The following is a 24,980-nucleotide window of genomic DNA, read 5'->3' on the forward strand; positions in this document are numbered from 1 at the left end:
CAATCTTTGCCTGTAGTAAGTGCCTCCAAACGACCAACATTCCAAGGCACCCTGCAAATAAAATAATAAAAAAAAACCACTGCCACCTTCAACTGCATGAAATAAACCTTGATCCACTGTGATATGTAGTTAGAGAAAAACCCCTTCCCATCCATCTACCATCAACTCTGAAGCAACCCTCACTTGAATCCTCAAACATGCATTATTATCACATCAATTTACAGAATTATCAAAAATACTATCACATTTACTTAAAATTTTAAATACTCAAATAACTTTCAAATTAGCAAACTTAATAAATAACAATTTATAAATCACTATTTTAAATATAAATTTAATTCGTTTCCATTTACAACCCTTTTCAACACCTTTTTATTTATAGAAAAGCTATAGAGCTTAACCAAGTAAATCACACTTAATGAGTCAAACTATACAAATATATAATAATAATATGGAGCAAGTTGTATGCTACATAAAATTTAAATGTAAATCATCATCCTAACCATGAAGCCAACTTCAACCATAAATGACACCTCAAAGAATCCAACCATTCATCCAAGGCAAAATTTATTTTAGTAAATTTTAATTTTAATTTTTAATAACATGCATCATGGTGGCATATCCCCTTAAGTCCGCACGAATTTGAGATAGCAATGACATCTTATGTTCAGGAGCGCATGCATCTCGTTGTTAAGCACTTGAGCTTTGTTCCACATGTGCCTTTCGCTTGCGCATTCTCTCAAGTCCACTCATCACTTTAGTGGTTGCCTTTACCCAGCGTGCCCGGCTATTTCAGCGGCAGTTGTGCATTGAATTTCAGACATTTTTTTCCCTCTTGTCCAGTCCGCAGGTATTCTGAAATTTTGAAAGGCAGACGGATCTGCTGGAAGACATGCAAGGCACTGTAATGGCAGTTAGTATAATATCTTGACAATCATGTAATTCGTGGGCTTAAAGATCCGATCTTTGAAGTCCTGACAAAACCCCAACAATCAGAGCCCGAGAGCGAGAGCGAGCATATGGTCATGGGAACCACCGGCTCAAGACTGGAAAAGGCACTGGGAGATCAGTTTCCGGAGGGCGAGCGCTACTTTGGCCTTGAAAATTTCGGTAACACCTGCTATTGCAACAGTGTCCTTCAGGTAGGTGTGAAGTCGAAGGTTTTCACATCGAAGGCTTTAAATTATGGAACTTCTGGAAGTCCAGTTGCAAATTTCGGTGGGGTTTTATTTTTATTTTTGTCTTTTTTGCGTTCAATCTCGGGAAAATTTAAACCAGTAAAATTTTTATATACCTACTGATGAATCGATCCCCTTGCCGATTTCAGTAAACTCAAGGACACGAGCTCAGGAAAGTCCATCTTTGGTATTAGGGTTTAAATTGTGTGGGTTTTGAACTATTGACGCCGAGTTGCAATTGGCACTCCAAAATTGGAAGACCAAACCCAATTGTCGATTGGATTTCTGGGTTTACTTGAATGTGATTGGTGTCTCTGTGATGCCTTCCTAATTGTAAACTTGTTAATTTTTACTTTCAAGATAGACTAAAATTCTCAGAACTATGACTGTGGATTATACTTTCCTATAATGGGCTGTAATGTTAATAACAATTTGATGGCAATGAATTGATATTAGGTATCGCTGCATCTAGAATTCTTTTAGCGAATTCGAAACTCTGTATCCTGCAAGACCAGCTGTTCTTGTAAAATATATAGAACTATTCTTTTTTGATATTGCAATGTGCAAACAACGACTGTGCACCACTTGCCAGTTGACATGCATGAAGACCCTATGTCCAATCACTTTGCAAATTTGCACGGTTATCATCAGCTAGTTTATTGCAACGAAGTGTGGATTTTCTCGTCAAAATAGTATGCAGTTTACGTCAGTTCCCATAAACCCTACAATTGATTGTTGTCTCTGTGATGCCTTCCTAATTGTAAACTTATTAATTTTTACTTTCAAGATGGACTAAAGTTCTCAGACCTATGACTGTGGATTATGCTTTCCTATAATGGGATGTAATGTTAATAACAATTTTATGGCAATGAATTGATATTAGGTATCGCTGCATCTAGAATTCTTTTAGCGAATTCGAAACTCTGTATCCTGCAAGATCAGCTGTTCTTGTAAAATATATAGAATTATTCTTTTTTGATATTGCAATGTGCGAACAACGACTGTGCACCACTTGCCAGTTGACATGCATGAAGACCCTATATCCAATCACTTTGCAAATTTGCACGGTTATCATCAGCTAATTTATTGCAACGAAGTGTGGGTTTTCTCATCAAAATAGTATGCAGTTTACATCAGTTCCCATAAACCCTACAATTGACTTTAAACTTTGAACTTTAAAGTAAGGCGTATGAGCCTTTTAATTCTAGATTGCCATGTTTAATTACAGATTCCAGACCTAATAGGTGTAACACTTTCATATTACCAGTGGTCACGTATATTTTGGCCAGGTAATGAGTTTTGGACAGGCCTTCACTTCTATAAGGCCATGTTTTCCTAAGCAATATGGAGAGCACGGCCGAAGAAAGTCCTACGAATGTAGGGTTCGTTCCGGTGTTAATGGATATGTTCCTTCTGTAACTTAAATGCAGGCATTTGTTCCGGTGTTGATGTATATGTTTCCTTGTTTTAATCTGTGCCACCTGTTCTCTTTGTACATTCTATCGACATTGATTTATCTTGAATTTTACTTGTCGCCACTTGTAACTGTAGGGGGAGGGAGGCTGAGTGTTTAGACAAGATACAAAAGGAGTTCATGTACAACCGAGAAGGGAGGCTCTCAGTCACATTTAACCAATCCTCTATGAGTATCTACTTGACATCAAGCAAAACGATTAATGGAACCTTGAGATTTTTAATTTTTATCCAAGACCTAAATTCCTTTATTCCCTATCTAATTGAGGTGAGCATCTAATAAAGAAACAGTCGCAGAGATGAAACATACTTTCCACATGGCACAAACAACTCCAAGGAGGAAAATAAACACAATAATTCTCAAGCAAACAATGTGCAAGCAATCAAAGAAACTCTCTTCTCCAAAGGCAATTAAGAGGAAAGATGTTAATTTTAGGTATGTTCTATGCGACTGCGTAGAGCAATTTATTTCAATTTTCATAGTTAGCTCAATATCTTTTCCAGATTGGCAATCACATCTGCATTAAAGTAAATTGTAGATAGAACATAAACATAAATCGCAGAAGACAAGCCAAGACAAGAGGACACAAGATGTGGCGCTAGCCAGGGACAAACCCCAATGTGGGGAAACCCTTGATTAGTTCTTCTTATATGTTCTTCAATAGTTAAGCAGGGAGAGAAAGATAGTACGTTTACAACAGAAGTCAATACTTTGACTTATCTAGATAAGAGCATAGATCATCTCTAAGAAGATGATACATGAGATTAGTTGAAGACTTGTTGCTTCAACTGATTCTCCAAGGTGACTCCTTCACCTATCGTTGTGCTGCATTTTGTCATCATGTTGCAACATGCTGCACCCATCATCACTATGCTGCATCTTATCATGCTTCATTAATCATCACTGTACCAATCACTGTATCGCATTATGTGACATTGTTGCACCATGTTGCCATACTGACCTATGTGCTGGATGCATCTTGCTTGCTTGTTGTCCCTAGCATGCTTGTTGTCCTTTGCATGCTTGCTGTTGCATGCTAGCTATAACATTGCATGCTTGGTGTATTTGCTGATAAGTACCATACAACTGTCCCAATGTTAGTTAGTTGTCCCTTGCATGTTGCTCTCCTTCGGAGACAGATGCTCTGGCTGTTTCGGCAGTTCCGGCTGTTCCCGACAGTTCTGACAGTTTCCGGTAGTTTTGGCAGTTCCGACAATTCTAGCTGTTCCCGGCAGTTCCAACAATTCTAGCTGTTCTCGGCAGTTCCGGCTTCTGCCCTCTGCGTCAGCTTTCCCGCCTGTTTCGGCAGTTCCCGGCAATTTCGGCTATTCTCGGTAGTTCCAGCAATTCTGACTATTCCCGGCAGTTCCGGCTTTTCTTGACAGTTCAGGTAGTTCCCGGCAGTTCCGGTAGTTCCCGGCAGTTCCGGCTATTCCTGGTAGTTTCGGTTTTTCTCGACAGTTCCGGCTATTCTCGGCTTTTCCCGGCAATTCCCAGCAATTTTGACTATTCCCGGTAGTTCTGGCTTTTCCCGGCAGTTCTCGGCAGTTCCGACAATTCCGGCTATTCTCGGCAGTTTCGGCTTTTCTCGGCAGTTCCGGACAATTTCGGCTATTCCCTGCAGTTCCGACAATTCTGGCTTTTCCCAGCAGTTTCGGCTTCTACCCTTTGGATTAGGGCAACGTTATCCCTTAGGATCTCTCCTCCTACTAAAACCCAAAGACAAGTAGAGAGGAAGAGATCCCAAGTGTGTTGAAATGACTTGAGGCCACCTCTATTTATACTAAAACGTTGAGCACAAGTGGGGCTTATTTGGTTGCTAGCCGACCTTGTCATATTGTCCCATAACACAAATAAATTCATATCTCCATGAATACTTATCAGAATCGGATGATCTTTAGATCAATCCTACACCTCTCGATGAGAGGGATCCAAGAAAAATATCAGCTTCCATTAATAAGATGACCCACATGGAGTTTGGCCCTAGTTGCCAATTTTAACAAAAGAAGACACCTGTTCAAGTGATGCTGATGTAGAGATGTTATAGATGCTCTAAAATTTCTGCCTAAATGCATCTGATGAAGTCCTCACTGTGAATTTCATTGAACCATGTTGCCATTGTATGGTTGGAGGGGTTTGCCCAGAGAGGGAGAGAGAGGGGGAGAGAGAGAGTCCTTGCCAATGGAATGGATGAGAGGAATGATTCCTAACCATTAGCAAGGATGTAACAACAATATTGTAATGAAAGCAAAACAGTCCTCATTTTGTGGTAGAGAATAAATCTTTGATGTTAGGCTTGGATGAAGCTGAGATTAAATGATCTTGAGAGAAAGGGAAATTGAAATTGAAAGCTACATTAATGTCCTCAAAAGACCAAACTTGGTCAAAAGGACTAGAGATTCTATACTTCAAGACAAGCTTATAGAAGAATAGGGGGTACATAAGAATAAATCCAAAATAACAAAGAGTCAAGACTTGATGGTAGAATCTGATAGTGGATAAAAGATTATGACAATCTCATCTCTTCATTGTATTATTTATATATAGAATAAGAATTGTGGGGAGAGTGGGACCAAGTCTTTAGGAAAATATAATAAAGTTGGTGAGTGATCAATGAATTTGCACGAAGTCAACCAAAAGTACAAATGATTCAGTACAAAGTATATAAGTGAAAAATCACGATTATAATACCTAGTCTAAGTAAGTTCACTAGGAATTGTAGAGACGAAAAGCGTATCAATTGAAAAAACATTATTGTGTGGAATAGAACACGTTTTGTAAAAGAGTCATGATTCATTGACATAGAAGCATCTCTAGAGTCTACATGTGATTCCAAAGAGGGAGCGATTCTCTAAATATCAAAAGGTTGATGGAGGGAGCATCTATTTATGAGATTATATTTGTCATTGGATTGTTTGTAGAGGTGTTGTCAAAGTTTTCTATGATGGTTGTTAGACTAAGGTGTTGTTAAAGTTTTCTTTATTAGCTATTTGTATAATTTTTAGCTTGTAGTTATCTTTGTGGGCATGCTTCTTGTTTTTGATAAGAGATGCTTTTGCACCTCCTTCTTGTACTTTATAAGTCTCATTAACCTACCTTCGTGGTCATTTATTGGACATTAATATACTGATCTTATCTTATTGTTGTATACCATGTACTAGGTTTGAAGAGAAATTTGCTTACAATCAACAAGATTATAAACACTATATTTTTTGTGAAGTTTCAGAGGAAGTACAACATAATGACCAAGGGAGGAAAGCTTGTGGCTAAAGGAGTGCATCTAGGTACACTCACAAATTGTAGTGCTTGTTGACAACATTAGCAAATTTTGTTGTAAGGTCAATCTGTGAAACCAAGTTAGCAAGCATTAAAATCGAGGAAGGGTCAATAGATTGAAGCTCAACTTCAATAGAAGAGGAGTTGTTGATGAAGTGAAATTAGGGGTTGGCACACTCACCCTCTAACATTGGTGACTTGTACATGTGTTAGCTTAGGTGTTGTAGGAAATGAACCGAAAGGAGATGGTCAGAGAGATACACCTAATGCTAATTCAAATTTGAGGTTCTTTGAGGGTTTTTAGCTCAAAAAACAATATACAAGTGCCTTTGATTTGATCGGTCGATGAGATGGAAAATTTTGGACCTAATACATATATACATATGTAGATTAAGGTGTTAAAAGGAGCAAGTAAGTGGTGTCACTTTCATTGGTGATTTCTCTAATAAAGCTTGGGTGTATTTACTAATGAGAAAGTATGAGGTCTTTGACACATTTAAGGATTTCAAAGCTTGCATTTAAAAACAAACATTTATGGCATTGAAAATATTGTGGAATGAAAATGGTAGAAACATTGTATGAATGAAAATGTCAGGAAACATTGTAGTGCTTGTTGACAACATTAGCAAATTTTGTTGTAAAGTTAAACTGTGAAACCAAGTTTGCAGGCATTAAAATCAAGGAGGGATCAATAGATTGAAGCTCAACTTCAATAGAAGAGGAGTTGTTGACGAAGTGAAAATAGGGGTTGGCACACTCTCCCTCTAGCATTGGTGACTTGTACGTGTTAGCTTAGGCGTTGTAGGAAATGAACTAGAAGGAGATGGCCAGAGTGATACACCTAATGCTAATTCAAATTTGAGGTTCTTTGAGGGTTTTTAGCTCAAAAAGCAACATACAAGTGCCTTTGATTTGATCGGTCGATGAGATGAAAATGTTCGGAGCTAATACATATATACATATGTAGATTAAGGTGTCAGAAGGAGCAAGTAAGTGGTCACTTTCATTGGTCATTTCTCTAATAAAGCTTGGGTGTATTTCCTAATGAGAAAGTATGAGGTCTTTGACACATTTAAGGATTTCAAAGCTTGCATTTAAAAACAAACATTCATGACATTGAAAATCTTGTGGAATGAAAATGGTAGGAAACATTATATGAATGAGCTTGAACTATTTTGTAAGAAGGAAGTTATTCTTAGGTAGAAGTCAACCCAATACACGCCACAACAAAATGGAGTTGCAAAGGGAAAATATTATTTCGTAGGAGAAGGTTAAGTGCATGATGTCACAAGCAAACATGCCTTGACAATTCATTTTGTGAAAAAGCTTAGACAATAACATTCATTAGGAAACGATGGATGACAACAATACTAAAGGTAATTGTCCTAGAAGAAGCTTGGTTAGGTTAGAAACCATTTGTATCTCATCTAAACTATTTGGATGTGATATATACATGTTAATGCCTAGGTTGAAGAGGTGCAAATTTTGATGACAAGGCAAAAGGTGTATCTTGTTGGATATACCAATGAAACTTGAAACTTCCATGATTCAAAAGATACGGACTTCAATGATGGGGGGGGGGCATCTTAGGAAATGCGCTTGGAGGGTGAATCTAAAAAATTTATAGTGGCTTTGAAGTTTAGTGGAAAATCTAATAGCCAACCGAAAAACCTAAGGGTTGATATCAAGGAGGTTGATGAAGAAGATAGGGATGTCGAAATTGGTGAACAACCTAACTTTCCATTGTTTCAACAATTTTCAAAGTAATTAGGACGCTCAATGACTATCTTACTTTCGCATCACGGGCTTCAACAATTTATCAAAGGACATGTAAGAAAGATGCTTTATATATTAAGGATCAAAGAAAGTGGTTAGATGCTTTAAGGGTGGAATTGGATTTGTTGGAAAAGAACCTAACATGGTGGTTATTGAGGTTTCTTAAAGAACAATAATTCATTGATTGCAAGTGTGTATTTAAGAAGCACAAACTAGATGGCATTGTCGAGAAGTTTAAAGCTTGATTTGGGTGAAGTTTGTACTCGGGTTGAAGGTATTGACTAGGATGCGACATTTTCCCTTGTTGCAAAGATGGCTTCAATAAGTTTGCTCTTGGCATTTGTGTAGTATGTGATCTTGATGTTGATCATGAATATGAATATAATGTTTTTGCATGGAGAATTGTGAGGAGATTTACATTGAGCAATGTGAAGAGCTTGAGGTCGAGGTAAAAGAAGAACTTGGGTGTTAAATACAAAAGTCATTACATGGCTTGAAGTAGTCATTGAAAAAATGGTATTAAAAGTTTGATGATGTTATGTTAAAGCATGTCTCTAAAAGTTCTATAAATGACTACATCTACTTTCAACTATATGATGAACATGTGATTATTTTTTTTTTTTGAAAAAGTCGGTTGCTATGTATTATCTTCTGAAAAAAAACGAGGGTCTAAATCCCTCTTTGTACATAAAGTTCGCAGATTGAGAGGAGACCAGGGGTTCACAAAATGAGGCTGCCCCCTTGGTCCTTAGTCTACTTTTTTCCTTACTACTGCTAGAGATGGTACTAGTATATATTCTGATGAAAGAGGATAACAAAAAGATGCATTTGACTTTCATTCAATCGATCATTATGTGTTGAATGTGTCTCGCTGTTGATTCTTCTGGATTCTCATCTTTGACTCCCTGGTTTGCGCTGGAGGAGCTAGTGGCATTGGGATGCTTGTCCATCCAGGATTTCAGAATGGCGAGCGATTCCTCAACATGGCCACAGCGATTGGAGAGCTGCTCGAATTGGTCTCGGAGAGAGGAGACCCTGTGCATGAAGAGCTGAATTTCTGCTTTGTATTTCTCCGTGTTGATGCGATCTTGTTCAAAAAGTCTTCTACTGTGCTCATCGAGACGCCTGTCATGCTCTTCTAGCCTTGCAGCAAGCAGCCCTTGTTTTTCCTCTATCAGTGATTGTTGGGTCCTTATTTCTTCCAGCTCAAATTGAAGGTCTGCACAGTGCAGACAGTCCTCACTGCGTGCCATGGAGAGGATGAAGCAAAAAGGGGAAAAGGTCCAGTAGGCGGTGAGGATTTTGAAGATTTTAGAAAAGATTTGCAGACTGATTTGGAAGACCCGGTCAAGAAAGACAGCAGATCTTACTTTCTGAGCGACAAAAGAGAAGTATAAGTAGTGCCGGATGATGGCGCGCAAGCTTGGAGGGTGAAAATTGAGGATAAGGGAGAATGGACCAGAGGGGGGCGTGTTAGCAGAGATCACTTTCTGAGCAAAAAAAGAGAAATATAAAAGAGGCCGGATGATGGCGCGCAAGTTTGAAGGGAGAATACTGAAGATAAGGGAGAATGGGCCCGAGGGGGGCGTGCTGTAGGGGCAAGTTTGGAAGATGGAAGGCGGCCAACAGAGGAGAAGTAATGAAAACAGAGAGTGAAGAAAGGATGGAACAGTAATACTAGCCTCCCCACAGAGACTATTCCTGAAAAACACCAAGACAAGGATTAGTGAAGAGATAAACAAAGCAGGGAGTAGCAATACCAGAGACTGATTTCGGCTTCGACTCTGGACGAGAGCGCCTTCATCAAACCAGAGTCGCTGCTCTTGCGCAAAGCAATGAATGGTAATTCTTTGCTTTCCTCTGCCCGTATTTATGGAGCGAAACCAACAATAGCCTGAGTGTATTACAGGAGACGGATCCTCTGAATTGATTAGATCTTTTCCTAAATCTCGATGGCGATTTGCTGGTGCAGTGTATTCGATCTTCCGTCCTTCGCTGAGTTGATTGGTTTTTCTTGGGATGTAAGTTGTTCTTTGAATCGATGCTTGAATGTGACTACTTATGCATTTCATGCTCTCTGTCAAGTGTCCTGAAGCTGTTGAAGCCATGCCCGTCACACACTTGCTGGATCTGTGAGCCTGGGCAATGTCAGGATTGGCCTGTGTCATGGCAGAGGCTGGAAGGTATCTCTGTTATTGTGCCTCAACGCACCTTCCGGATTTCCAACTGCGTTATTCGCATGTTTGTCAGCTTCCCCATTGAGCGTGCGAAGGATATGGTAGAATCTGATTTTTTCAAAGTGTTTGAGAAGGAGATTGATGCGTTGGATATGTTGCTGAAGGTTGCTGTTTGGTGATCTCCGATTGTGGTTCATGAAGCCAATGATTATGGAGGAATCTCCAAATACAAGAGCTTTTCTGATCCCCATGCTTTTTAATTGCAACAACCCTTGATAGAGAGCTAGGGCCTCTGCATTATTATTTGTTTTTTTTCCAAGACTCCATTCATAATTGCAAATTTCTTCTCCTAATTCATCTATGATGACACCTCCTGCGCCTGCTGGTCCTGGGTTGGCCTTTGAGGCGCCATCAAAGTATAAAATTGGGCAATTGTTACTCTGAATCCACCTCTTGTAGTCCTGGGTTGGAAGTCTGATTTCCCATTCCCTGGTCTGATTTTGATGCTGTCTGTCAGTTCTCTGTATACTCTGTTGATGTCCTGGACTGTCAAGAATATGCCTAATCATTGACCTCTCCTCAACTGAATAATCTGCTGCTTTGGTTGTCCCTGAGTGTTTTGCTGCAATTGTCTCCTGCGCCAAGAGGTGAGCTTTGTAGCATGTCTTCCATACATTACTCTCTTTGTTTTGGAAGATTTTTTTGTTTCTTGTGAGCCAGATTTTCCATAGTAGGTTGTGAGGTATGATATCCCAAGTTCTTTTGACAATCTTGCTCCTTTTATCTTTCCAAGGGCAGTTCCTTCTCCAATCTTGAATTGCCTCTGCAATGTTCTGATGAGATTGCCAAGTTATATTGCCCAAGTTGGACAAGTTGATCCAGCATTTCTTCGCGAAGGTACAATCAAGGAATAGATGGTGGATGGTTTCCTCTGCTGAGCAGCAATTGGGGCAAATTGAAGGTCCATGTATCCCTCTCTTTCTTAGATTTTCAGAAGTGAGGATTTTGCCTTTTAACAGCAGCCATATGAAGAATTTGACCTTGGGGATTGCCTCAGATTTCCATATTGTTCTCCATTGATTCCATATAGGAATCTGATAAGTGCTGTTGCAAATGAATTGGTAGCCAGACTTGATGGTGTAGCTTGAGCCCGTGGGGTCCCATCTAAATCCATCTGCTTCTCCTTTTTTAATGGGAGCTCTGTTCTGAAGGTTTTTATGGAGGACTTGGTAGCTTATTTCTAAGTTTGGGGGAATAGCTGGAAATTCCCAGCTAGTCCAGGCTCCTGTGTCAACATCCCATTTTGAAATTTGATCCAGCCTCTGAATGCCCTTGCTGTTAAGATAGAGAATGAAGGGAATGGTTTCTTCGACTGTGTTTAGAGGTTGGAAACCCATTATCTTATCAGTGGCATAATTTATACTGCTCCCTCCCCCCGGAATCTTTGAGGTATTTTGTCTGAGAATGGGAATTGCTTTCTTACAGAGGTGCCAGATTTTAGTAGAATCTCTACTGGGAATATCAATATCAAGGAGTCTTTGCCTATTGTCAGAGAGATATTTGCATTCAATGACCTGTTTCCACCAAGCTTTTGGTTCATTGATTAATCTCCAAGCCATTTTGATCCCAAAAGCGAGGTTTAGAATTTTGGGGGCTCTAATTCCCAGCCCACCTCTATCTGAAGATTGAATTACGCTTTTCCAATTGACCAAATTGAATCTATTTTTTTCTTTTTTTCCTCCTTGCCATAAAAAGTTGCGGAGGGCAGTTTCCAGCTTATAATGAAAAGAGGCAGGAGCTTGGTAAAGAGTGAATCGGTATAGAGGTAAGGAGGAAATACCTGATTTGAGCAAGATTAATCTGCCTGCTGGGTTGAGCCATTGAGTTCCCCATTGCTGGACCTTCCTTTTGACTTTGTCTATTATTTCATTCCAGGTAGTGGCTTTTAGAGAGCCCATGGTGACCGGCATCCCAAGGTAGGTGAAGTGGTCCCAGGTTGCTTTGTAGGCAACACCAAAAATGTTGGCTATGCTGTGAGCTGTTTGATTGGAGATATTCCATCCATAAATACAACTTTTTTGAAAGTTGACTTCTCCCCCTGAGCACGCCATGAATTGATCGAGGAGGATTTTGAAGCGCCTTGCTATAGTAGTAGATGCCCCTCCAATGAGCAGAGTGTCGTCAGCAAATTGTGAGTGGTTGATATTCTTCACTCCGTTTCCAAACTTGATACCAGAGATGAGGCCAACTCTTCTGTTGTGTTCAAGGGTGCTGCTAAAAGATTCAGCCATCAAGATGAAAAGATAAGGGGAAAGAGGGCAACCTTGCCTTAACCCTCTTGAGGATTGAAATGCTTCGCAAGGGCGGCCATTTATGAGAGGCGAAATCCAGGGGCCAGAGATACAAGCAGCAATGGTGCTGATGAAGGCAGAATTAAATCCCATTTTCCTCAAGACAGCAAACAAGGAGTGTCTTACTCGATCAAATGCATTGGCTAAGTCAAGCTTAAGAACGAAGCCTTTCTCCTGCCTTGAAGTGCTGGAGTGAATAGCTTCTTGGACCAAGGTGATGGTATCATGAATTTGCCTGTTGGACATGAAGCCTCCTTGATTTTCAGATATGAGGGAAGGGAGAAGGGGCTGGAGCCTAGCTGCTATAATTTTTGCAAAGATCTTGTAGGAAGTGTTACACAATGAAATAGGTCGAAATCTGGAAAAAGAAGTGGGGCGATTTTCTTTAGGAATGAGGGCGAGGAAAGTTGAGTTTGTGAAGCCCCCCATTTTCTTTTTCCTTTGGATTCCATTCATCATTTTAACAAGGTCTTTTTTTATCAAATGCCAATGGTCCCTATAAAAATTTATTGGGAACCCATCTGGACCTGGAGACTTGTCTGGTTGTAAAGTCCAAATGGCTTTTCTGATTTCCTCCTCTGTTATTTCACTGTTTAAGCTGTCATTCTCCTCAAGAGAGATTTTTTCCGGTAGATGCTTAAGGAGCGCCGAATAGTCAGCGTCTCCTTGGTTTTCCGTGAGGAGACATTTATAATGGAGGAAGGCAGCTCGTTTGATGGATTCTTGGTCATTATGCTGGCTGCCATGGCTGTCAATTATAGTGTTTACATTGTTCCTTGTTTTTTTTGCAGTGGCCTGCTTATGAAAGTATGCCGTATTTTTATCACCTTCCTTTAACCATAATTCTCTTGATTTGATTCTCCACTTAATCTCTTCCGCTCTCTTGATTTGAATTAGCTGTCCCTGAACATCCCATTCTTTACTTTTCAGCTGATGAGTTAATCCATGGTCCTCTATTTGTTTATGAATCTCTTCCAAGTCCTGCTGTATTTTTTTCCTTATTTTTTCTGGCTCTTGATAGCTGACTTTTGCCCAATCCTTGAGTGCTTTCCTTATGTTTCGAAGTTTTGTTTCCCATATGTGATTTGGAGAGCCTTCAACATGATGCTTCCAAGTTGCTTCTATGATAGCCTCGGCCTCATCGTTGTCTCTCCACAGAGGATTATACCTGAACGGAATTGGTCCCAAATGAGCTTGGGAGTCCAGCGTTAAGAGAATGGGGAAGTGATCAGAGGCTGTAACACTGAGAATTTTGGTGTGGCCGGCAGCAAAGGAGGAGAGGAGGGAGACATTGACCAAAATTCTGTCCAACCTTTCCATAATGTTGCCTGGCCCCAACCTTCTGTTGTTCCAAGTATATTTCCTATTTTTTGGGATGATATCCAGCAGTTCATGTTCAGCCATTATCACTTCCATCTGTCTTCTGAAGGGATCGGAGGTGAAGGTGCCCCCCCTTTTCTCATTCGCATGAAGGATTAAATTGAAGTCTCCCGCGAGAATAACATTTGAGTTCTGTTCGTTGTCTATTTCTTCCTTCAGTTCTTTCCAACATTGTTCCTTGTCCCGGTAATGGTTGGGGATATAGACATTATAAATGATGAAGTCACAGCTCTCTTCCTTGTTGATAAGATTGGTCCTAACCCAGTTTTGATTGAGGACAGAGGATTTGCAGTCCCAGTACTGCTTATTCCACATAGTTGTGATTCCTCCAGAGGCTCCTCTGGAGTTGCTACTGGCCCCTGAGAAATTTTTTTGGGCATCTATAACTATTTGCATTTCGCTCTGACTTTGCTTGGTTTCCTGTATCAGAACAATTTCAGGTCTTTCTGTTTGAAGAAGATCTCGTAGGGCAGCTGATTTTGAGGGGTGCCCCATACCCCTGCTGTTCCAAGATAAAAGCTTCATCATGAGGCGTTCGAGCGAGGAGGTGCTCGCCTCTCATGATCTTTACCTGCTGTTTCTTTTTCTTGTGAACCTGTAATGAAGGATTCCATAGGGGTTTGGATCCCTAGGGCTATGTCCTTTTGCGTGCTTTCTTCCCGATGCTGCTTGGCTGACTTTCTTCCTGGTCCCGGTTTCTTATGGATATCACTGGAGGCGCCAATGTCTTTTGAAGAGCTTCTGGTGGTTCTGGGGGGGGGAGGATCAATGAGGGGCTGAGAGGGGGTCGAAGAAATCAAGGGGGGTTCAATCAGATCCGGAGATGGCTGATCAGACTGAGGATCATCAGAGGATAAAATAAGGAAGGGGTTGGAGGAGGAGGGGAAGGAAGAGTCAAGGGAAGGTCCAGGAGGGTTAAAAGAGGGAGAGGAGGGCCGGGGGGAGGAGGATCCCGGTTGTTCAGAAGGTGGATCTTGTTTTGACTGAGGTGCTGCTTTCTTTTTTTTCACAGTTTCCCACTGTTCTCCTTGGTCCTCAGAATCAAGATTAGTAATTTTAGAGCATCTATTGGCAAAGTGGCCGTATTCGTGACATACCTTACATTTAAAGGGAATTTGCTCGTAGTCCAGCTGCTGTATGTAGCTCCAGTCATCCACCTTCAGCTTGATGGCTTCTGGTAGGCCTTTTCCAAGGTCCACTTCTACGCAAATCCTTGCACAAGCCTGCATGTTATCTTTAGGCTCGCTTCTGTCGATGTACTTGCCTACTGCATTCCCTATTGCTTTTACCGAGTCATCTCCCCAGCAATGCAGGGGGAGATGGGGAAGACGGACCCAAACCGGAACCGCATTCGGGATATCGAGTTCAGGGTCGAAGTCAGGAGTCCATTTGTTCAGATATAACCCTCGAGAGTCCATAAAATAGGGCCCGTTCCTGAATATCAGATCCTTATCTGCTTTGGTCTCAAAATGGAAGGTATAATAGCCTTTGCCGCAGAATCGAATCGAAATCTTTCCTTGAGTTTTATCAGACCAGTTCCTTTCCACCCATCTCTGGACTGTCTTTGGTGAAGGCCATAAGCCTGTGAACTGCCCTATGAGCCCTTTTTCTGCTATAGATAAAGCAGCCATTCGTGGAAGAGAAGGAGGTAGCTGAACTTCTTGGAGAATATCAAGTTTCTTGACAAATTTTGATGTTGCTGGTTTCGGACGGGTGGGGGGCAGAGATTTTACCAAATCAGAGAAAGCTTTCTCTGCATCCCCAGAAGATGGATCAGAATGGGCCATGGCGGAGGCCAGGCCCCAAAACAGGCCTCGCGGCCCAGGCCGAGGCGAAGCTGCTGCTGCTGCGATTCTCCAGTCCCGCGCTCCAGCTCCGCGCGCGCTCCGTGTTCTCGTTCCGAGATCTCGATGAACATGTGATTATTACTATCACATATTTCAATGACTTTTTTCTTATCAACATTGACAAAGGAACAATCTAGTTGGAAAACCTTTAGTTCTCATCTTAGCTTGAGATGAATATATTGACATTATGTGTTATTGCTTATAGATTGATATATTGCGGGATAAATTATTTCTAAGCTAGAGAAAATACATAAACATATGGGGTGATGATAATCACATGTTTGTGTGCATTACTACTTTGAGATTGAAATTTGATGGGATGAAATCTTTCTAAGTTAGAGACAATATAGATGTAATTCTCAGAAGTTCAGGATGGAACATTGCAAATCGGTTACGACTAGACAAAGGTTGGTCTATTGTTGTTGGAGTGTACTAGTTTTGAGACTAACATTGATTTGAAAGATTTGAGAATTGCTACTTATTAGAGCACAATCAAAGTTCCAATTTATGGAATGGTTTGCACAAGACCTTGATGTTGTGCAAGTAGTGGAGATATTTCACAAAATCATGGCGGATTTTGTCGAGGGACACTGGATTGTTGTTAAAATATCTTTTAGGTACTTGAGAGGTATTATTGAGTTTGGAATTTGATATGAAGATCACGACCAACAACCAATTTTGCTTGGATATTGCAATGTAGATTGGGATGGTGATGTTTATAGCAATGTTGTTAAAAGCGCGATCGGGATTAAATTGGCGCCGGGAATAAAGCGGAAAAAATCGGCAAAAGCGGGAAAAAAGCCGGAAAAAGGTGTTTGGCACAAAAATATTCATTTTTTTTTCAATTTTTTTAATATCTAAACCATCTACAACATAAAATAAATACATTGACACATAAATATGATAAAAAAACTAATATATAAGATGTTTAATATCATTTCTAGCGCTAAAATCACACATAACATTGAATCATGTCCTGAATAGTAAGTCCTGAGTCCCAACTCAGCCTCAAAATATCAACAAAAAATATGATAATGTATCTCATCATGTCATAATGTCATATACAATAAAATGAAAGTCTAATCCTATTGATTTCCTCTGCCCCTCTTGCGAGAAAATGGCACAACTTTCTCTTTCCCTCTAGATGTAGAAGCTGGTGCCTGTGGTGGTGGAAATGGCAGTGGAGTCTGACGTGCTCTAGAAGCTGAAGAACTAGTAGTAGCAGCTACAGGAGGCTGAGGTAGACGGAGACCACGTCCTCTACTGGTGGTAGTGGTAGCCCGGGTAGGCGGTGTCACCTCCTCCTCCTGCTCCTCCTCCTCCACCTGCTCCTCCTCCTGCTCCTGCTCCTGCTCCTCCTGCTCCTCCTCCTCCCCCTCATCCTGCACTAACCAATCATCAGTGGGATCCATGAGAGGCCTCTCGGTCTCAACCCTCCATTCAGCAGTGGTGTCAATCCCATCCAATGAGATGGCTTCCGTATCAGGTGTCCTCTCTAGTTGCCTCACCCACAATCGAAGATTGTAGTAGACATAGACCATGTCATTAAGTCTATGGGACTCCAACCTGTACAAAGTTCATGAAATAATAATTAATAATTAATATTATAAAAAAAATATTGTTTAAAACTTTAATGAATTCAAAAATTTATTTGGAAATTTGCAATATTTTAAATGTTTAAGTTGTAACCTATTGCGCTTCTTGTTGTGTATTTTTTCAAATACACTCCAATTGCGCTCACATCCTGAGGAGCTGCATGTTTGGCTGAGGATGCGTACGGCAAGCTTTTGCAAAAGGGGTACTCTGCCACCATACATCTTCCACCATGCGTCTACAACAAAATTACAAATAAAATTTTAAATAAACATAAGAAAAAAATGGAATTTGAAGAGACAATGAAATTTGAAACAAAGTTACAAATTACAAACTAAAAAATACCTGGCATTTTAATCGTCCTATCAGTGACAGCCATCTCAAAGCCAAATGTGCCACCTGACATCTTATATGTCTCAATTTGTCTAGAGATCTCTATACGTTGTTCTGGAGATCTCACCATCTTCTGGACACAGGTTAATAATCCTTCCACGACCTCAGCATCAAAATCAAACCCACATGCATAAGAAAATGCAGGGTTCAGGAAAAGCCCAGCAGCATGAATGGGACGATGGAGTGTGTTGTTCCATCGCTCATCAATCACTGCCCATAGAAGGAGTTGTCTCTGAAACCCATCATCTCCCTTATCATCATAGTAGGACCGAATGGCTTCTTTGGCCCTGTCCATGGCTTCATACAAATAGCCCATTGCGGGCTTCTCACCATCAACCAACCGAAGAACCTTTACCAAAGGTTCAGTAACAGCGCACACCTCCTGCACTCCCGCCCAGAAGTCTTCCTGGTATGAAACTAGTCTACACACGGCCTCTCCTTCTGGTTTGCGGCTCATTGACGAAGCACGCCACTCCTCTGAAAGAAACATTCTCTTCAAATCCCACATAGAATTCAAGAGGGATTGAAGAGATATGAAACTCGTTGCAAACCGTGTAATGGCGGGGCGCACCAACTCTTTGTTAACCGAAGAACCTTTACCAAAGGTTCAGTAACAGTGCACACCTCCTGCACTCCCGCCCAGAAGTCTTCCTGGTATGAAACTAGTCTGCACACGGCCTCTCCTTCTGGTTTGCGGCTCATTGACGAAGCACGCCACTCCTCTGAAAGAAACATTCTCTTCAAATCCCACATAGAATTCAAGAGGGATTGAAGAGATATGAAACTCGTCGCAAACCGTGTAATGGCGGGGCGCACCAACTCTTTGTTGTTGGTGCATTTTCTCATCAAGCTAAGCACAGATGTGTGATTGTAAATAAATTTTGTGATGCTTTTTGATGAGTCAACAATATCTTTGACAAAGGGAATTTTCCTTATGTCCTCTAACATCAAATCAATACAATGGGCAGCACAAGGTGTCCAAAATAAAGTAGGATGTCTGTCCATAAGCATTCTACCAGCAGCAACATAATTTGCAGCATTGTCCGTTATGACTTGGACAACATTTTCTGCACCCACCTCCAAAATAAACACATCCAGCAAATCACATAAAGTTCTTGCATCTTTGATTTGATGAGTTGCATCAATAGATTTGATAAACATAGTCCCCTTGGGACAACTAACCAAGAAGTTTATAAGGGTTCTCCCCTTTTGGTCAGTCCAACCATCTGACATAACAGTGCATCCTGTTTGTGCCCATGATGCCCTAAAATCCTCCAATCTTTGGGTGCAGTCACGCTTTTCCTCTTGAAGAATCCGGCCTCTGAAATCATGAAGAGAAGGGATTTTGTACCCTGGGCCAACACTGGCAATAGCATCAACAGTAGGTTGGAAAAATGGATTATTCCTTACAATGCTGAAAGGAATATCACTCCAGAGGAGAAATTTTGCCATCAACCTATCAGCTTGTTCTTTTTCAGTTCTTTTTAGCATTGAACCGATAGTTGGTTGTGAACCAGGTGTGGTTCGAGGAACAAAAAATGATGATGCAGCTACCGGATTGACTGACGCTGCAGTAGAACCAGTGCCACTTGGCCCACTTCCTTCAGCTGACCTTTTTAGTTGCCTTTTGAGTTCTTCTTTGGCCTCTCTAGTGTGCTCCAATTCTCCCAATGCTCTCATGGCTCTTTGGATAATTTCAGGATTTGTATTTATACAGGGCCCCACATCACGTCCAGGGATTTGTGCAAGGTGGAACTTCAACCTGTACACCCCCCCGCTTATCTCCTTTCCACACAACTTGCAAAACAAGTTTTGTTTATCTTTCGGAGCTTTAGGTTCACCATATTCCCAGAAAGGATCCAATTTCCTTGGCATGTTTGTTTTTGAATTTTGAATTTGCAAACCTATGGAAAAATAAGGATTAGGAAATAGGAATTTAGGATTACATAATACAAATTACAATTTAGCATTTACAAAATTACAAGTTAATTATTTCCAAAATCCCAATTTCCAAACCCAAGTTACCCAACCAAATGCCAATGGAAAATGCCAAAAAACAATGAAAATTCAAAAAACATAAACAATGTTTAAAAAAAATGAAAAAATAAAAATAAAAAATTGGTTCTCATAGTCATAACAAATTACCCATCCCAAATCAATGAAAAATTACAAAAAATTCTTTAAAAACAATGAAAAACAAAGTTTTTAAAGAAGCAAAACAAAAAAAAATTAATCTACATACCGTTTTTATGGACAAATTGGTGATCTTGTCTTGGATTTCTCCTAAAAACACTTGGATTCGCTCCCAAAGTCGACCCAAACCCTTCAGCTCTTCTCCTCCTCCTCCGCGCGGCGACAGTCAAATGACATAAAAAAAATTCATTTTTCCCTATTAAAAGCCCGCTGCCTGCGCCCTCGGCGATTTTTTCGGAAAAAATCGCTATAAAAAAATCCGGCGATTTTTTGGGATAAAAATCGCGTTTTATGCGGAAAGGTGAAAAAATCGCGATTTTAACAACACTGGTCTATAGTAAAAGATCGATTAGTAGTTATGAATTTATCTTGAGTGGTAGGGTTATTAGCTATAGCGGTTGAAGGCAAGTCCCTGCAATAATATCAAGCATTGAAGTTGAATACATGGCAACAACACATACGTGTAAGGAGGCATGTTGGCTTCAACAACTGTGCAAAGATTTAAGGATGAATATGAGAAGGACCATGAAAATACACAATGATAGTCAAAGGGCATTGGTGTTAGGAAATAATCTAATTTATCATGCTAGGTTGAAGAATACAAACATTAAGTACCATGTCATCAAGTATATGGTTTAATTTGGAAAGGTGTAGTTAGTGTTAAAGGCTAGTAAGAGATGATTGTTGATTCATTGATGAAAGGATTGTGCAAATAAGTTTGATTGGTGTAGGGACTTTGATCAAGCTATTAATGATTCGAGAGAGTCTGCACAATTAATCTAAGTTGATCGACACATGGGATATTTTTGAAGCTTTCAAATCATGGATAACTTGAGTCATTCACTGATTGAGTTAAATAGACCAACTTGATGCTTGGTTAACAATTGACATGGAGTTGACATAGTTGAAAGAGTCTTTCTCACCTGATGAGTGGACCTAATCAATTAACTATCTAGTGGTCCTAGATTGCCCTTGTCTTGGAGGTAAAGTAACCAACTTGAGTTAATGGAGATATGTTGTTTTAGGGGTTATTGCCCATCATCAAGATGAATAGATAAGGATTGTTATAAAAAACCTCATGCATAAATAGATAGGATCTTACATTTTTAGAGTCGAAACAAAGCCTTGTATTATTCTTTGATAAGTGTCTTTAGATGGAATAACATTGGATGGGATGTTGTCCCAAATATATCTATGTATAAGTGTATTGCATTATTGTTTTGCACTTATTTTTGTTATTGTGGCAATTCTGCTTCATTCCATGTTAGACCTATTAGTAGATTTGTCTAACAGTTAATTGATTTATTCAACTTTTGTTTACTTGTATTTGAGTTAGTCGAAAATATCGATGACACTTGAAATTACTTAACATTTATTAGACCTTTGACCATATGTTGGATTGAGTTAGAGTTCCCATCCATTAGAGGGACCCCACTCTAGAGCTCTACACAACAAATTTGATTAGTCCTTTAGAAGAAATGTGACCATATTAACACATCATTGCACATGTCTGTATATGGTCCTAATCTTAAGTGTTACATGGAGAGATTTAAGATTGTGCCTTGTTAAACACACATGGGAAACATAGAATAGGAAAGATAAATCATGTGAGTTCATTTTTTTATTAACATGAGATATACATTTATAGTACAATACATGACTCTTGGGTTTCAGATCCCAAGGTCTCTTGGACTGCTTTTGTCCATTCGGCTTCCACACTAACCCATTTAGGATTAGGTGTCCAACATTCCCCCCCTTAATCCGAAGGGTTATGTATGAGTCCAAGAAGAGAGCTGTAATACAAAATGTGCAAAAAATGCATGGCAGCGCTAGGCTGAATGTGCTCTATGAAATGTTGGTATAAAGGGCAGTGGTTTAAGGATGACCACCAACACTGGAACGCTTAGTGCAGTTCCCGGAACTCTTCCAAAACTGGCAAGAAACTGAAGTTTTCTGCTAGAGGAAGTGATCCTATTGTTTTAAAGAGGGAAACCTTCAACCATAAAAGGGAGGTCTCACCCCGCATAAAAGGTAAAACTTCAACCTGAAAAGGGAAGTCTCAACCTGTGATGGTTTAAGAATAACCAACAACTCTGTGATGGTTTAAGGATAACCAACAACTCTGGAATGCTTAATGCAATTCCTGGAACTCTTCCAAAACTGGCAAGAAGCTGGAGTCTTCTGCTAGAGGAAGTGTTCTCAATTGTGTTCCTGGAACTCTTCCAAAACTGGCAAGAAGCTGAAGTCTTCTGCTAGAGGAAGTGTCCCAGATTGCCAACTGAAGGCATGCTCAGGGGCATCTTTGTCTCTGGCTACAACTCTGAAACTGGTGTGGCAGGTTGTGGCTCAGGCTCGCTTGATGTGACTTTGAAGCTTGTAGATGACCATCATTTCCCCCCCTGTCAGATACAAGGTGAGAAGATGGAGAAAACTCAACTGCAAGACTGTTCAATACTCTGGAACAAGTTCTGACATGTGTTTGGAATATCTTCTTGGCTGTTGATGCCCATTGCCAAGAAGCGATCCATCCAAGATGAATCTTTGTTCTTGTAGGACGTTTGTTTTTGAAGCATCTGTGTGAAGAATGACTGGTTTTATGACAGTGCTTACATGGATGAAGATCAAAACAGTGATCTTTCAAATGGCCAACTCGGTCACAGTGTTGGCATTTCACGATCTGTTGTTTTTGTTGTTGTTGCTGTTGCTGTGGAAGAGGGGCAGAGTCTGGAACAGCTGAAGCTGAACTGTCATGAGGAGGAGGTGAACTGTCATGAATGAATCCAACACTCTGAAACTGAATGGGCTTGGCATAGTCTGGAATATGAAAGGACAAGTCCTTGTCATATCCAAGACCAGTTCTGTGCTTGTTGTGGACAAGCTGTTCCCAAGGTCTGATGATGGGCTTGGGAAGTGTAGACTGAGTTTCTGCATCTGCATATACAATTGCTGCTTTATTGGGCATTGGATCTGAATGAACTTGCTGCTTATGGGAGTCTATTTCACTGTTCTGAACAAAAACAGGTTCAGAATGATGACTCCTTTGTTTTAATTCTTCTTGCTGAAGCTGAGATTCAAGCTGTAAAAAATCAATCTTTTCCTGTGCATTATATAAGCATGTCTGAATTTCTGAGAGAGATCCTTTGCTGATTTGTAATGTGTCATCAACAGTAGATTGTATAAGAGTTTTCATGAACTCTAATACTTCACTGATTCTGGCCATTTATGCGTTAAAAACTGATCAAAACTACTACTTAATGCAGAAAAGTAATACCCACTCACAGTACACAGCAATATCCTTATAAGTGTGCAGCAAATGATCAGTGTGCAACAAGAAGCAACAGGTAGAATTCGAAGATGCTGAAACCGGAATACCAGAAAGCAAACTAGATAATGCAGATTCGTTCTTATTGAAAACTTTTATATGTCAACACTTGATATAGACATATAATCTCAGTAATAGCATCTACAATAGACCAAGTTCTGACACCCAATTTCGTTAGCTCATCAACACTGTCTCTTGAATATAAGTCTTATAGAGTATCAAAAACTGCAGCAATGTCTCTCAAGCAGTTCCTTCTAAAGCTGAAGTAGGTCTTCCACCTCCAGCTATTGCAAGTACAGTTAAAAAACCACTGGTAGCAAAGAGAATTGTTGGAAATAAAACTGGTGAGCTTGATGTCAAAAAAAGCTTACAACTAAGTCAAAAAGAAGATCTTTATGATCAACAAACCAGAAGAACTTTCATCTACTACAGCAGTACAGGATGCCTCTTGCTCTTCTCGGTTCACATACATGGAGAATAATTCCAATTCAAACTCAGATTGTGGAGCACATATTTCTGGTCATGTTCCTCCTGTAGCTAGAAAAGCGTTCTTAGCATGGACATTTTCCACACGAGATATTCAGGAACACATTTTCCACCCTTACAAACACTTCAATGCCTCATTCAACATAGGTTTAAACAAGATTGCTTCAACAAAATTCCACAACTTTCACCATAGTCCACACATGATAATTGAGGCTTACAATAGGAATTTATAACCAGGGTCTAGCTATAGCAAACAGATATCAGGGTGTTGTGCAGAAATAGATGAAGATGAAGGTCCAGTGTGATGTCTGTGAAAAAGCAGAGGCCACTTTCCTGTGTTGTGCTGATGAGGCTGCTCTCTGTTCAGCCTGTGACAATAATGTCCACGCTGCCAACAAATTAGCTAGCAAACATCAGAGAGTATCCCTCATCAACCCTTCTTCTCAGTCGCCCAAATGTGACATTTGCCAGGAGAAGACGGGATATTTTTTCTGTCTGGAAGACCGAGCTCTTCTTTGCCGGCAATGCGATGTTTCAATACATTCTCTTAACAATCTTGTAGCTGCCCATCAAAGATTTCTAGTGACAGGGGTTAAGGTTGGCCTTGAACCCTCGAACACCATTTCTCCTTCCACAAAAACTTCTACACAGTCGTCTGATATCACCAACGAAAAACCACAAACCTTGAGAAATGGTCCAACGGAAGTCCCTGCATCGTTGCATCAAGGAGTACAGAAGGGAATAGGAGGAGGAGGCATATCCCGAAGAGGTACTGTTTCTGAGTATTTTTCGGATTTGCTACCGCTCTGGAGAATGGATGAATTTCTCAATTTGCCTGACTTGGACAATGGTTATGGCTTTGGCGAGGCAGGTTCTTCCAGGGCAGATAATGCCAACTTTGTAGAAGAATGGCCTGCAAATTCCTTTAGCACGGAGGAAGATAATTCTGAAAACTGTCTTGCACAGGTGCCTGAAATGGCATCTCCACCAACCGCATCTGGGCTTTATTGGCCTCGAAAAACTATTTGTCAACCAAAGGAAGGCAAGCGAAGAGAGGACTTGACGATCTTTGGATTTGATGATGCTTCCTTGGTTCCAAGATTGCTTCAACTCTGCTGCAAGGTTTTCTGTGCAAAGCTTAACTGTAAAGATATTTCACCGGCCTTACAACTCACAGTTGCCCAAATTTTCATTCAAAGCTTTTCTTTTCAAAGCTTATAAATGTTTTCTCATATTACCTCTATGCACGGCAAAATGCTACAAATATGTCGCCCACGGTTCCTTGGTAACCATGCGAACGAACAAAAGACGGGTGCATCCAGGTATGATGACCATTACAGCAACCCACTCTCGATGAGGGACAGCAATTAGTTCCAAGAAAACCGAACCAGAAGATGGACAGTAATTAGTGGCAACAAAACCGAACCAGAACCCACTCTCGATGAAGGAAAGCAATTGGTCAACAAAATGGCAATCATTCGATTGGTGCGAATTGGTAGCAATTTCACAGATAACCAAGAAAATCTCTGAACAG

At 40.4% G+C, this 24,980-nt stretch overlaps 2 protein-coding genes and 1 pseudogene across 2 annotated transcripts in view; 2 read left to right on the top strand and 1 right to left on the bottom strand.

The window, feature by feature from the left end:
- The first annotated feature begins 658 nt into the window (after nt 1–658).
- The window catches only part of LOC149186335 (ubiquitin carboxyl-terminal hydrolase 3-like), a 110,740-nt gene continuing 86,418 nt past the window's right edge, over nt 659–24,980 (top strand). Inside the window, exon 1 of the mRNA XM_089410967.1 lies at nt 659–1,142. Coding sequence (XP_089267093.1) covers nt 1,020–1,142 — 123 coding nt within the window. The 5' untranslated portion in view covers nt 659–1,019. The remainder of the gene's footprint in view (nt 1,143–24,980) is intronic.
- On the bottom strand, nt 16,406–17,286 carry LOC149186336 (uncharacterized). Its single transcript, XM_089412601.1, has 2 exons — nt 17,149–17,286; nt 16,406–17,025 (listed from the first exon to the last, which is right to left on the bottom strand). Exons 1-2 carry the CDS (start codon nt 17,274–17,276, stop codon nt 16,545–16,547), a joined length of 609 nt encoding a protein of 202 aa, XP_089268727.1. The 5' UTR covers nt 17,277–17,286; the 3' UTR covers nt 16,406–16,544.
- LOC149186337 (B-box zinc finger protein 22 pseudogene) lies at nt 23,685–24,682 on the top strand (annotated as a pseudogene).

This window comes from Pinus tabuliformis, chromosome 3_1, assembly GCF_031772625.1.
Source record: "Pinus tabuliformis cultivar Carrire ecotype Pingquan chromosome 3_1, CPIR1, whole genome shotgun sequence".
In the NCBI taxonomy this organism is placed as follows: domain Eukaryota; kingdom Viridiplantae; phylum Streptophyta; class Pinopsida; order Pinales; family Pinaceae; genus Pinus; species Pinus tabuliformis.